Source organism: Anguilla anguilla, chromosome 17 (assembly GCF_013347855.1).
Source record: "Anguilla anguilla isolate fAngAng1 chromosome 17, fAngAng1.pri, whole genome shotgun sequence".
Lineage (NCBI taxonomy): Eukaryota > Metazoa > Chordata > Actinopteri > Anguilliformes > Anguillidae > Anguilla > Anguilla anguilla.
The window spans coordinates 27,235,519-27,248,852 of record NC_049217.1 but is presented as its reverse complement, the minus strand read 5'-3'; the positions used below and the strand labels follow the sequence as shown (position 1 = coordinate 27,248,852).

At 46.6% G+C, this 13,334-nt stretch overlaps 1 protein-coding gene across 2 annotated transcripts; it reads left to right on the top strand.

Moving 5' to 3' along the window:
- The first annotated feature begins 8,856 nt into the window (after positions 1-8,856).
- LOC118215982 (phosphoinositide-interacting protein-like) lies at positions 8,857-12,250 on the top strand. Of its 2 annotated transcripts, none has more exons than XM_035396972.1 (2): positions 8,857-8,922; positions 11,584-12,250. In XM_035396972.1, the coding sequence occupies exon 2, from the start codon at positions 11,666-11,668 to the stop codon at positions 12,053-12,055; it is 390 nt and encodes a 129-aa protein (XP_035252863.1). In that variant the 5' UTR covers positions 8,857-8,922; positions 11,584-11,665; the 3' UTR covers positions 12,056-12,250. The 2 variants fall into 2 exon arrangements, with proteins under 2 accessions (XP_035252863.1, XP_035252862.1); XM_035396971.1 differs by lacking the exon at positions 8,857-8,922 and adding an exon at positions 10,568-10,733.
- Positions 12,251-13,334: the final 1,084 nt, after the last annotated feature.

Here is a 13,334-nt window from a genome sequence, read left to right as displayed (position 1 = left end):
ATTGCTACATTCAAAGCTACCATAAGGGCACAGGACTTTATGTGCAGGTTGCTGTAGTTCCTGTTAAAGATGATTATTTGTATGGACCCTGGTTAGCAGTGGAATTCTTTGCCCGCTGTCCCATTGAAGAGCAGGTTTTTTTTTTTTTTTTTTCCCGGAATGTTCATTTCACAATTCCAAGTCCGTGCTCATTGGCTTTCAGTTGCCATTGGTGATTGTGACATCAGCGTTAGACATTAGAATGCTCAGCTAAGAACATTCTAATTACATATTTGTGATTTCGCACCTCTGAGGGCTTTAGATCTTGTCTTACTCCTCTGTGAAGTCACCCCCCCCCCCCCCCCCCGCCTCCCTCTCCTCTCTCCTCTCTCTGTTCTTCCTTTCCTCTCTATCCGGAGTCCCTGTGGTTTCAGTTTTTACAAAATGTCTCCCGGAAAGGGGCGAGAGAAGGTTCGCCGCTGTTTTGATTGACCGGCTTGCGGAGGCTTTTCCGGTGGCCTTTCCAGTTCCGCGCTAGTCAAATGCCGCCAGCTTTAAAAAAAAGCCTGAAAGTAATCGGACAGAACCGAGTCTCGACCCCGATGTCATCTTCGGTCTTTAATGAACGCTGCGGGCCCCTGGAGCCCCAGCTTCCTCACAGTCAGTGGGTGTCCGTACAGAGGCAGATACTCCACTTTAAAAAGTCATTTAACTGTGAAAGTACTTCTGGGGAGCGGAGGAGTACTTGGGTCGCCAGCTAAAAAAGCTCAGTCAAATTAATTATCGCAGCGATTCGATGGTCTATAACTGTTGAGAGCAAGGGTGTTCAATCTTTCCCAAGAAGGCCTGGTGTGGGTGCAGGTTTTTTTTTTTTTTTTCCAGCAGTGCAACATCTCATTGAACTAATTAACTAATCATGGTCTTCAATTCAGGACCATGATGAGTAGAATCAGGTGTGTTAGTGCTGGCCTAAAAGCAAAACCTGCACCCATACCGGATAAGACTGGACACTCTGGCTTAGAGTATATGCTTATAGGTTATGTTTTCCACGTTTGATCACATGTCCCATCCATTCTTTAAAAAAAAAAAAAAAAACCTTCCCAGTGCATCGAACGACTGAATTATAAGAGATAAGATCACTCTTCTGTGATTAGAAACTCCACTGTATGTTAGGAACTACTTCTATCCGAGAAACAGCCGAGCAGCCAATTGTCCAATTATTTTTGCTCCCCTAAAAATGCAGGGTATTGAACAGCGAGGTGATGGGCCTCATGGTTTATAAGCTCACCCTGACTGTGCCATTGGCAACTGTGGCCTGTTAGTCTGTGCTCCCCAAATAAATCCTTAAGTAGAGGAATAAGGCCGGAGCATTTCCAGTATATGAGAAAAGCAAATAAATAAATAAATAACTCCTTTTATTATTCCGATTCTGACTCCGATTATTATTTCCTGAGGACAATTAAAGGTCGCTCTGCGGAAATCTGGGCGATTGTGCTACATCGTACAGAGAATATCATTAGCAAACTCGATGGCCTGACACGACTACAAAAAGGTAATTCTCCATCTTCCATCATCTGAGAGCCAGGTCATTTGCATTCAAAATGCTTTCCAAACACAATTTAAACTCAGAGGGTTTGCCATTTTGCGAGCCGGCTTTCTTCAGTATGTGATTTGCGCTGATTGCTTCGGTTCTCTCTGATGTTAGCTTACAAACCTTGAGCAAAAAGAAGAGAGAACCTGTCTTCCTGTGTTCCCTCCATTTTGAGGTACATGGAAATTATATATTTTTAAAAAATGCATTAAAAAAATTTGCTTCACTCACTTTTTTGGGAAAATGGTGTGCGGGCCTATCAATAATACCAATTACATAGATAATACAATAATAATACAACAACCAATACGTAAAAATAAAAAAAAGTATCTTCATTCAAATGAGTTTGCATCCATTTTTAAATATGATCTCACTCCTCAGCTGCTGCTTTTAATTTTTTATTTTATTTTAAATATTACGCCATATTAAGCATTCCGCAAAGGAAGGTGTATTTGCGTAGAGCTGAATACGGGGATTATTCGGAACACAAATTAATTAAGGCTAAAGTCGTCGCTTTGCAAATTTGCTCACTTTCTGATTCGCTTATTTCCTCAATTATGTGGCGTCTCGGTAACCTTGGCTCACTGAAAGAAGGATTTGACCGGGGAACCCGGCTGCATTGGTGCGGTTCACTCGACTCAAAGCCTTGAATGCAATCTGCTGTGACACTAAATCAAAAAGAAGTGCCAGGGCTGTACACCTTTATGGAGCAGAGACAAACTCCGAAGTCTTAAACGTGATTTTTGGCTACGAAAGAACACACGTTAAACCGAGCTTCTGGTTCACAGTATTAATTGTTGAATGGAATAAATAAATACGTCTTTATTATTCAGTTTTTATGGTAATTGCCTTTTCAGGAGTAAAGAAATGCACAGTACACAGTAAAATGTTCAGTGTTAATTCAACTCTTACAGAGTACCCATCAGTCCAATAGGGACCATATTCTCTGTAAGAATTTACTTAAAACTCAACAGTTTCCTATGTTGCACAGATTGTCTAGCACAACACATAACATACAAAGTCAGCTACAAACACAATGCAAGTAACAGGAAGCTAAACAAGTAGATGTTGTCAATAAAACCTACTTTCAATTTCGAGTTTTTTTTTTTTTTTTTTGCCAGTCTGTTTAATTTTTAAATGTTACAAAGTTTAAGTTTGTAAAGTTAAACCCCGTTCAGGGCAGCCAGCGACCGAACGCACGCACGCACTGGAGCTTCGGTGTCACTTAGCGCACGGGGGGAGCCGTTAGTAATGGCTCGGGGGAGAGAAGGCTCTGCCATTTCAGCGATATGAGCGCAATCAATCCGGAACTTTCTGCACGGAGTGTTCCGCGGGGCCGTTTTTCACAGGCGGCTCGTCGTTCGTTTCCTTATTTATCCCTGAACCGGCTGTCTGGTACCTGTAACTGATGCTCCGTCGGTGAAAAGAGCTTTTTGGGTGACGGCATTAGGCCATTCTGCTGCAAAGCTAGCAGATGTGCATTATTAATTAGCCGCATTCGCACGGCGTCTTTCGCGAATACGCTTCACGGCCAAACCCCTGGCCTAAACCCCCACAGGAGGGAGCCCAAGGCAACAGTGGCCCTACCGGCTCATGCATGGTAGTCGTTTCCCCTAGAGGACTGAGCGCACAGGAAGTGGAGAGGCAGAGACGTATATTGACACTAATGGCGGGAGATGATGAGATGGTGACACTGGGAGTTTGGTCAGTCAGCCACAGAACTCCTGAAACTTCAGCACTCTTTACCAGAAGTGCTATATCACCATAGAGTGTCAGGAATTCTTAAAAGCACAATGCCCATCACTGCCCAGCACCCATTTTACCTCACAGGGACCAAAAGGACACACCCCTGCAAGCCCAGCACCTCTTCCTGCACCAGGCTACTGCTCAGATCCACATTAATTAATTTAAGGCCTGTAGTATCTAATTTATGCAAAATCTCATCTTACTGTCTTAGCTGGTCATGCCTGTCTGCACTAGATATAATGTTAGTTCTCTTTAATTGTGGGTGGGTGTGTGTGTGTGAGTGAGTGTGTGTGCGTGTCTATGGGTGGATGTGTGTGTGTGTGTGTGTGTATGCGTGAGTGTGTGTGGGTGGATGTGTGTGTGTGTGTGTATGCGTGAGTGTGTGCGTGTGTGTGTGTTTGTCTGTGGGTGGATGTGTGTGTGTGTGTGTGTTTGTGGGTGGATGTGTTTGTGTGTGACTGAGTGTGCGTGTATGTGTGTGGCTGTGTGTGTGTGTGGATGTGTGTGTGTGTGTATGTATGCGTGAGTGTGTCTGTGTGTGTGAGTGTTTTGTAGGGAACACCACAGTGTTCACAGTAACATACAGAGGCCTGGGTCTACCGTGGAGCCCCAGCATGCCCTGAGTTTGGGGCAATTATTGTGAGGGCCATTCCCTGCCCCTCACAACCCCCATCCCTACTTATAAATAAATATAAAGTTTGTCCTGAAGTCATAAAAGGCCCAGTACAGGACTCTGATCTCAATTTCACAGCCGATGATGTTTTAAAATTTGTAAAAAATTTTTAAGGGTTTTAAGTTTGAGATGGAAGCAATTTCAGAAAGCTCAGAGCAGTTTTTTTGTGAACCCCTGATGGGTGGATGATGTCGGGGAGTCGGAGAGGGGGGTGTGCGTGGGGCGGTATGGTGGTGCCTGATCAGAGCTGATGTTTGATTGGCAGACGTGCAGGAAGCTGGGAAGGGGGGTGGGGGGCGATGTGAGCAGCTAACGATCCGTCCAGGTGAGCAGCGCTGTGACTGACAGGCCGGCCCCCGCCCCCACCCCCACCCCCCGACACGCGTCCCATCACATTAGCCCACACTTTGATTTCGGCTCAGGAGAGAGAAGGCAGACCCTTCTCTGAATCAGCCCTGATTTCAGAAGTTAAAAAGATCCGTGGGGCTGGTGTGTACTGCCAGCCGAGAGTCAGAATTCATCAGGCTGAAGTAGACAGACTGACCAGGCGTATAACTCTCTCCGTGCACGGTTTGATTGCAGGGAAGTGAGCTGCATTTGAGTGTGAATGTGCGTGCGTGTGTGTGTGTGTGTGTGTGCATGCGTGCGTGTGCATGTGTGCACGCCTGTGCGTGTGTGTGTGCGCGTGTGTATGTATATAGTGCATTTGTGTGTGTACTGCCTGTATGTGTGTGCGTGTGTGTAGTGTATGTGCGTGTGTATATATGTGTGCGTGTGTGTAGTGTGTGTTTGTGTGTGTGATATGTATGTGTGTGTGTAGTGCATGTGTGTGTATATATGTGTGCGTGTGTGTGTGTAGTGTGTGTTTGTGTGTGTGATATGCATGTGTGTGCGTAGTGCATGCACGTGCACGTGTGGCTTCAGTTTCATGTATGTACAATATTTTTACACGATTCACTTGCATGCAGCATATAACATTAAAGCTCATTATACTGTCTGTACACCCGCAGTGCACGTGCAAATGGGATCTCTCTCAATTTCAATTTTTCAATTTCAAGGTGCTCTCTCCCACTCTCTCTCTTCTTGCCTTTTTTTCTTTTTCTTTTTTTCTTTACTGAGCTGAATTTGTACAGCATCCCAGGAGGGTCTAACCCAAATCCTGGAATAACTACAATGAAAAAAAAAAATAAGGAAAAGGAGAGAGGGGCATAGAGAGAAACGCATGTGGATTATCACAGAGAGCCAGTCAGTTCAACAGCCACAGTGTTTATTTCTCAGATAAAATGGGGCCTTTTGGAGAATGTCAGTAACACAGAACTAGACAGTGCAAAATCAACCGGCTTACTAAAGCATAATATTGGCATTCTGCTATGATCGGACTCAAAGGGTATTAACATGTACACTACCAGTGACATATTTTTTTTAAACCCAGAAAGTAAACTGTCCCATTAATGGTGCAATAATGCTAATGGTGGCTCACTTTATAAAAAATATTTCACAGATATGTGTGTATTTTGTTGATAATTTATGTATATATTACATAATTGCATATATCTGTATATGTATGTAAACCATAATATTTATAACATTGATAATTTATTTTATTAAATATTGTATTAGTTATGTCATTTCACCTATGTGTAGTCCTTTAGAAACGGTGGCCCAGAAAAAAATGGCAGCCGTTTTTCGACAAAAAAAAAGCCCAGTTTTCATTTCTGGGTCTGAAGCTAAACTCAGCACCATCTGTCAAGAGGCCATTCCTTTTTCTTGGGTTTAGCGCCCTCATGTGGCAGCATGAGTAACACTACTGTCATTCTACACTCTATACAACGTTTCCCAAACGGCGGGCCGTCACGTGTGGCGTGTGAAAAATTCTTTTGGAAATGTTTAAAAGAATGAATTTTAAAAAACTTAAATGAACAAATCACATAAACCAAATCCAAAATAATTGTCATTGAAATACATATCGCTTAATTAAAACCCCGAAAGAAAATTTAGGTCGAACGTTGACATATCACATTCGCGTCAGCACGTCGCTCGCTTTTGAGAGGGGTGTGCCATGAGATTCTGTAAATCTGGAAAGTGTGCCGTGGAAGGAGAAAGGTCGGGAAACACTGATCTACAGGTCTTCAAATGTATGCAACAGCTTTTAATGAAAAAACTCGCGTGACACTGACTCTTTTGTTGGATGTATTCAGTTATGAACTATCACACTTGAAAAAAGCTTAACTTTGAACAGCATTGCATTTATATTATATTTATTTTAGATTTACTATGGGCTGTCCCACATATCTCTCCTCAGTTCTGTTCTACCAACGAAATATTCTGGGCTTTACAGCAATAAAGCTCAGTCAGTCTTCGTAATTTATTGTGAAACAATTTTAGCATTTACATCTTTTTTTTTTTACAAAGCATTACAACAGCCAGAACACTCAAAGCAGGCACGGAGGATCAAAGGCTCGAGACTAAAAAAAGCTCAAACTTTTTTTTTTTTAGCATCTGTAAATGAATTACGAATGAGAAGAAACAAGACCCGGAGGAGGATGCGGAGAAGGTGTGGGATTCACTAAGAGCACAAAACAGTGACGTGGTGTCCAGCCAACACCACGAGCTGGACAGGCAGACTACGGCCTTGAGACTGAAGAAATAAGATCCCTCAGCGAGAGAGCGTCTCAGTTTTAGATCTCCGGCACGACCAAAGACCATCCACCATTAAAACAGCGTGCATTAAAACAAATCGATCAAAATTTCCTGCTTGACCAGGCGGGGGGGGGGGAGATGGTGGTCAGTCGTGACGAGACAAAATTTTAAAAAATGATGGATAGACTCTTTGGCCTCCTTATGAATGACCTGTGCTGTAAAGAAGCATGAGCGTCTGTATGCCACATACAGCGTTTGCGTTCAACACATTTATATTAAAAAATTTACTGGATTGAAAGGAATAAAGATTCATAAAAAAACAAGAACAGATGGTTCCAGACAGGCTTAGCTGCTCCATTGTAACACCTACACTCCTTATCTCCCACAGATCTCTGTTCTTTATTGGCATCGAATGATGACATTTTGATGATGACAGGACCTCGCAGAATTTCCGTCGCAGTGCGTGCGGAAGTAAGTTCCCTCTGGTACTTTGAAAACTTGGAAGTCCGGTTTTCAATGTCAATCAATCAGTCAATCGAATTTAATTTCTATAGTGCATTTTACAAAAGATTTTTCATTCTATGATTCACGGTTTGCACCGAAACCCCCACAGAGCAAGCCAGAGGCAGAGGAAACCTTCGCAGAAGACATGCAGGAGGAAACCTTGAGAGGACCCAGACTCAGAAGGGGGGGTGGGGGGCCGGGGGGCTGGGGGCTGTGACTGGGGTGACTCGGGGGAGGGGGACAGCAGGTTTTGGGGTGACTCGGGGGAGGGGGACAGCAGGTTTTGGGGTGACTCGGGGGAGGGGGACAGCAGGTTTTGGGGTGACTAGGGGAAGGGGGACAGCAGGTTTTGGGGTGACTCGGGGGAGGGGGACAGCAGGTTTTGGGGTGACTCGGGGGAGGGGGACAGCAGGTTTTGGGGTGACTTGGGGGAGGGGAACAGCAGGTTTTGGGGTGACTAGGGGAAGGGGGACAGCAGGTTTCGGGGTGACTAGGGGAATCGGGCCAGTCGTCCCCCTGGCGTGAGGGGGAAAGAAAAGCGAATTTTGGGGGACCTATGGGTAGAAAGCAAGGAAACTAAGAGAAGAGTGGGCAACGCATAACCTCTGCCAGGAGGTCACCGTGGCAACATAACTACCGGGACAGGGACGGAGAAACCCACACGGGCCTGAGAACGGCAAGAAGCCTGCCCCAAACCCCCAGAGTGTGCTGTGAAGAAGGGGAGTCACGTCAAAGAGGTACGACGGTGAGTAAAATTTTTCGCCTCATAATGCACTACACCTGCGTACTTCTCCTGCTCTGTACCCATCCCTGCTGATCATAGGCTTGACTGTAAAGGCGCGTTTTTCATTTTAAATACTAAAATGCCGACACTGTGCCTGATCCCCTCGCGCGTTCCGGAAGGTTAGTCCATGGCAGGGGAGCTCTATGGGAAAAGCCTCCACCGCCTGTCAAATCTTTTGGAAATTCTTGGGACCCCAAGATAACCTGTATATTGAAAATGAAGCAATCTCACATGTAACTCGCTTGTAAGGTTGAATTATGTCTGATAAGTATACTGGTGCTGATCCCTGTGACGCTTTGAAAGTTAGAAGCAAAACCCTAAAGTCTTAATGTGGGGTGCTGGGCTGGCCAGCTGTGCTCCTGGAGATATACTGTCCTGCACCTGATTCCACTAATCGGTAGCTCAATGTCATCTCTAGCTGTTGAAGGAGGTGTGCTTTAATAGGGTTTCAGTGAAAACCTACAGGGCAGTAGATCTCCAGAAACAGGGTTTGGCAGCCCTGTTCTAGCAGTTGAATGAGATGTGCTTTGTTAGGTTTGGTATGAAAACCTGCAGGACTGTAGATCTCCAGGAACGCAGTTGGGTAGCCATGTCTCAATGTCATTGGTTAACTAATTAACTAATTTTGCCTAATTTTGATAGAGCAGTGGTCCTCAATCTTATCTAGAAAGGGCCGGCGTGGGTGCAGGTTTTTGTTCCAACCAAGCAGTCACACACCTGATCCAACTAATTGGGGCCCTTAGCAAAGTGGTTGTCTAGTGGTTGATTAGTAGAATCAAGTGTGTAACTGCTTAATTGGAACAAAGGTCTGCACCCACACCAGCCCTTTCTGGATAAGATCGAGGACCCCTGTATTAGAGGATGTGACTGGAGGAATGGCTGCTTGCAAGGTCTTGGAAATGCGGTACTCCTGGTTTATATTGACAGATATATTGATGACATCATGGGTGGAGGGCACAACGGAGATGACTGTAGCAGTGAATGAAGCACAGGGGCTTTGGCCAGGTAAGTGCTGCTGTCTCTTTCTCCATTTGATGTTTGTAACTTGTCTGTCTGCTGCCTTGTGTAACTTTGTAACTTCGTGTTTTATGTGGGGTCCCCCTTTGCGAGAGAGATTTTGATCTCAATGGGGGCTTTCCCTGGTTAAATAAAGGTAAAATAAAAATGTAAAAAGTGGCCAGTTTTTTGGCAGAATTGGCCAGTTCTTCGGCCAATTCTGATTAAAGATAAGCTACACAAATAACCCTCGATGAGGGGAGTGAACGAGCACTGTAAATATGGTGAAATGCCCCGGAATGTTCCGGGCTGTAATGCGCAGAGAGAGAGAGAAGGGACGGGCGTTTGAGAACGTGAGCGTGCGGCAGCGCCACCCCAGTCAGGGAAACGCGAAAAAAAACCCGGAGGCAGCCCTGAGCCCACGGGCCTGCTGACAGCACTGAGGCATCGGCTGAAACCGGCCAATCGGGAAGCGGCGGCGCTTAGCTCTGACTGCCCATCGGCTGAGACCGGCCAATCGGGAAGCGGCAGCACTTAGCTCTAACTGCCCCCTTGACACATCCTCACGGGGGAGAGAGAGAGACGTTGCGTCATCAACCCTAACAGGAAGAAGCCTCGCGTTTCCATGGAAACTTCACGGGGTCTCCGCAAATTATGAGGTAGTGGACTTCTGAGAGGGTAGGTGTAGTGAAATTTCCCCTCACACATGGAGCACTCATACTCGTGTGTGTGTATATATGTGTAAATGTGTGTGTGTGTGTGTGTGTATATATATATATATATATATATATATATATATATATTCTGTGCATGTTCTTGTGTGAGAGGAACCATCTTCATGTTGGAAGCACACGCCCTAGTGAAGGCTGTCCTGCAGTAATTAGCACCACTAAGCATCTCTGGCTCCACCTGCCCTGTCCCTACCACCCCCGGGACCCAAAGCTGCCAAGCGTCTGTATTTATTTTATTTTCTTTCCTCTGATTCATTCTGTTACCTCACACAGGAGTGGTGGGGGGTGGGGGACTTTTATTATCAAAAAATTGATAAATCAACAAATGGTTATTTGTGTGTAGATTAGGGGCCAACAACCATGGCTCCAATGTGAGAGAGAGAGAGGGGAGAGAGGGTAGGGGATGAGGGAGGGAGGGAGGGACGGAGAGGTGAGGAATGATGGGGAGGTAGACAGGGGATGAGGGAGAGAGAGGGGGGATAAGGGAGAGAGAGAGAGGGGGATGGTGAGAGAGAGAGAGATGGGGGATGAGGGAGGGAGAGAGAGGGGGATGAGGGTGAGAGAGAGGTGGGGGATGAGGGAGGGAGAGAGAGGGGGGATGAAGAGAGGGGGGGATGAGGGAGAGAGAGGGGGGGATGAGGGAGAAAGAGAAGGGGATGAGGGAGAGAGAGGTGGGGGTTGAGGGTGGGAGAGAGGTGGGGGTTGAGGGTGGGAGAGAGGTGGGGGTTGAGGGTGGGAGAGAGGTGGGGGATGAGGGAGGGAGGAAGGGAGGGGGGGATGAGGGAGGGAGAGAGGGGGATGAGGGAGAGGAGGAGAAGACGCCCCAGACTTGTGGAACAGCAGTCAGTAGTAAGATATGGCACAGAGCCTCGGTTCGGCTGGGAGGGGTGGGGGAGCAGACGGGAGGGGGGAGGGAGCGGCGGAGGAGGCGGAGGGAGTGGACGCTGTTTTGCCGTGCGGACCGGATCCCTCGCCCACAGCGGCCGCGTCCACACAGACGCCAGGCACAGGACTGCAGCTCCACGGGCCGGACGAGTGGCGGTCCGAGCGCGGAAACGACCCCGGCTCGCGGCACACGCCATCCCGCAGGTACGCGCCTTCTCTCCGTCCGCTTGCGTCCCTTCAGCCCGTTTATTCAACTTTTATTTCTGGGGGGAAAAAGCGTGCTTTACGCACTCAGTATGTCCTCGCCGTCATCTGTGAAATACGTTCTTTTTACTGAATAGAAACTGTGTTCTTTAAATCAGTTTAAGGCTAACAAAGGCTACTCTCTCTTCATATCTTGAAAGAGAATTATGAGTTGTGAATCCTAAATCCTTCATGTAGATATCGGTACACACCCTCATGTTCAGTCGCTCGGTCCAGCGGTACGCTAAGTCTTCAGCCCTGGCCGGTGTGGAAGCAGAGATAACTGGAAGAAGAGTGATCTGGGGTCACGTTTCTCTCTCACACGCGCACACGCGCACACACGCACGCACACACACACACACACACACCCGTCTGAAATGACTGGCACAGAGCGGTGTTTTTTAACGGCTGGAGATCGCTTATTCCTTCTACCCTCTCCGGGAGGTCTGGTCCCTCAGCGAACTCTGCACTGTGTGTTTTTCATCCCGTTTAGATAAATCTGTTTAAACAGAGCCGGGCGCTGAGTTGCTCATTTTCCGAGGGGGAGCGTAATCCATTCAGTGCTGGACCCACTTATAGTTCCATTAGCTTTTTTGCACTCAGGCAATGAGCAGCTGAACACAAATGTCCCTGATTTTAAACTGAGGACTCCTGAACGCCGCAGTGTTAATAGCTGATGAAAAAGTGACCTATGAGGACTGCCCTGCTTGGCTGAATTCAGGTGCGGGTTCAGGTAAACTCTGCTGGAGGCGAATGCTGGCCATGGCCGTGTTCTTATCGCTGTGTCTCTTTATGCTTCATTTTCGGGCAGGTTTTGCGAGGCTGAAGTTGGCGAATTTGGCGCATTTGGGGCATTCGGCTGCGGGGAAGAGGAAGAGGAAGAGGAAGAGGAAATGGAGGCGGAGGGAAACAGCATCCCCCTGGGCGACCGCTCGCAGTCGCAGTCCAACGACCGGCTGACGGAGAGCACGGTGTTCAGCCTGTCCCAGAGCGAGTCGCTCTGGACCACCGAGTCCTCCCGCAGCGCCTGGGAGATCTACCAGTACCCCATCCTCCTCCTGGCCACCGGGGGCGCCGTCTTCATCTGCGGCTTTGTCCTCAGCGGCCTCTACTTCGCCAGGATATCCCGGATGGCGACGAACATCCTGGGCCCGGCGCTCCTGTCCATCGGGCTGATGGTGCTGGTGGTGGGGCTGGTGCTCGTTCCCATTACCAGAGAGAACCTGAAACCGCCCATCAAGCGCCAGGCCAGCTACTACAGGCCGCCGCAGTTTAACCTGTGACGCGCGCGCAGTCCTCCATCCACAGGGGGCGCTGTTTGATGCTCGCGGCTCGCGGCCCTGTTTCTCTATGCCAAATTAAAGGACCCAGCTCATCACAGGCCAGAAGAACGCGACGGCGTGTTCAGGACGGGAACCTGCGGCGTATTCGCCTTGGTCTGGTTGTTGTTTTTTTTTTTTTTTCGTCTCGCAGTTGTCAGATCGTATCAAAGAGTGCGGTCACTGTAAACTGAAGACCTCCATCCCTCTGTGTGCAGACGGCGGTGCTGAATCAGCCTGAGGTCTGCCAGCTGTGATGATCCCGACTGAAAGCATTCAAAGCTCACAGCGAACACGTTAGTCTCTCTAAGAAGCCGTGTGGATTTGGCACGACAGCCCAAAGGGCCTGATGGGACGGGAAATGCAGCCGGATCATCTTGTGCGGAACCCGCTCCTTTCTTGACGAGGGCTTCACCAAATATTACTCAGTTGCAAAAAAAAAAAAAATGCCGTTTTAAACGTACTCCGAAAATGTACCTCCGTAACGCAGCATGAAACATCTTTGTCTTGGTTCCAGCAACAGTGTCGTCGGTGTATTAGAGCATATTTGACCTGGGAAGGTTTAGAAATGTGCAAAGCATGCATGCTGTTGCATAAGAGAGAGTAAATGTAAAATTGAAAAAAAAAAAAAACATGATACAATTTTTTAAAAAATACAAATTTAAATTTTTGCTATGAAATATATAAAAATGATTTATTTAAAAAAAAAAAGGAAAAGGTGAGGTGTGACATATTTCAGAAGATAAATTTTTTCTTTGTGATGTTTACCAGTTTATTATCTCTTATTGGCCGCGTAATAAATATATTGAAGAACACCGATTACAGTGAGTGTACAACACCACAAGTAAGACATAAGATGCTTTTTAAATGAAAGACGGAAGGAGGATTTGCTCATTAGAATCGACAGCCATTATGTGCTGAACCACACAATCAAAATACAGTTTCAGTCTGTCTTCCAACCATTTTAGTCACTCAGTGGGCAATTATCTGAGCTTTGCACTTCCAGTAATGGGTTATCATCAACACCAAGTCTCTAGATTTATTGTGACCAGTAATGCAATGGACAGTGCAACAAGATTTACAATTAACAGGAACACCAAAGGAAAAGAAAATATCCCTTTTAGAATTTCAACGTTCAGTCAAATAATACATTTAATTTCCTATTCTAAGTCTGTGTCTGTATTTTTGGAAAAAAATGTTTCCCCATAAATGCCTTATGTGATTAAATGTATACTGTACTTAA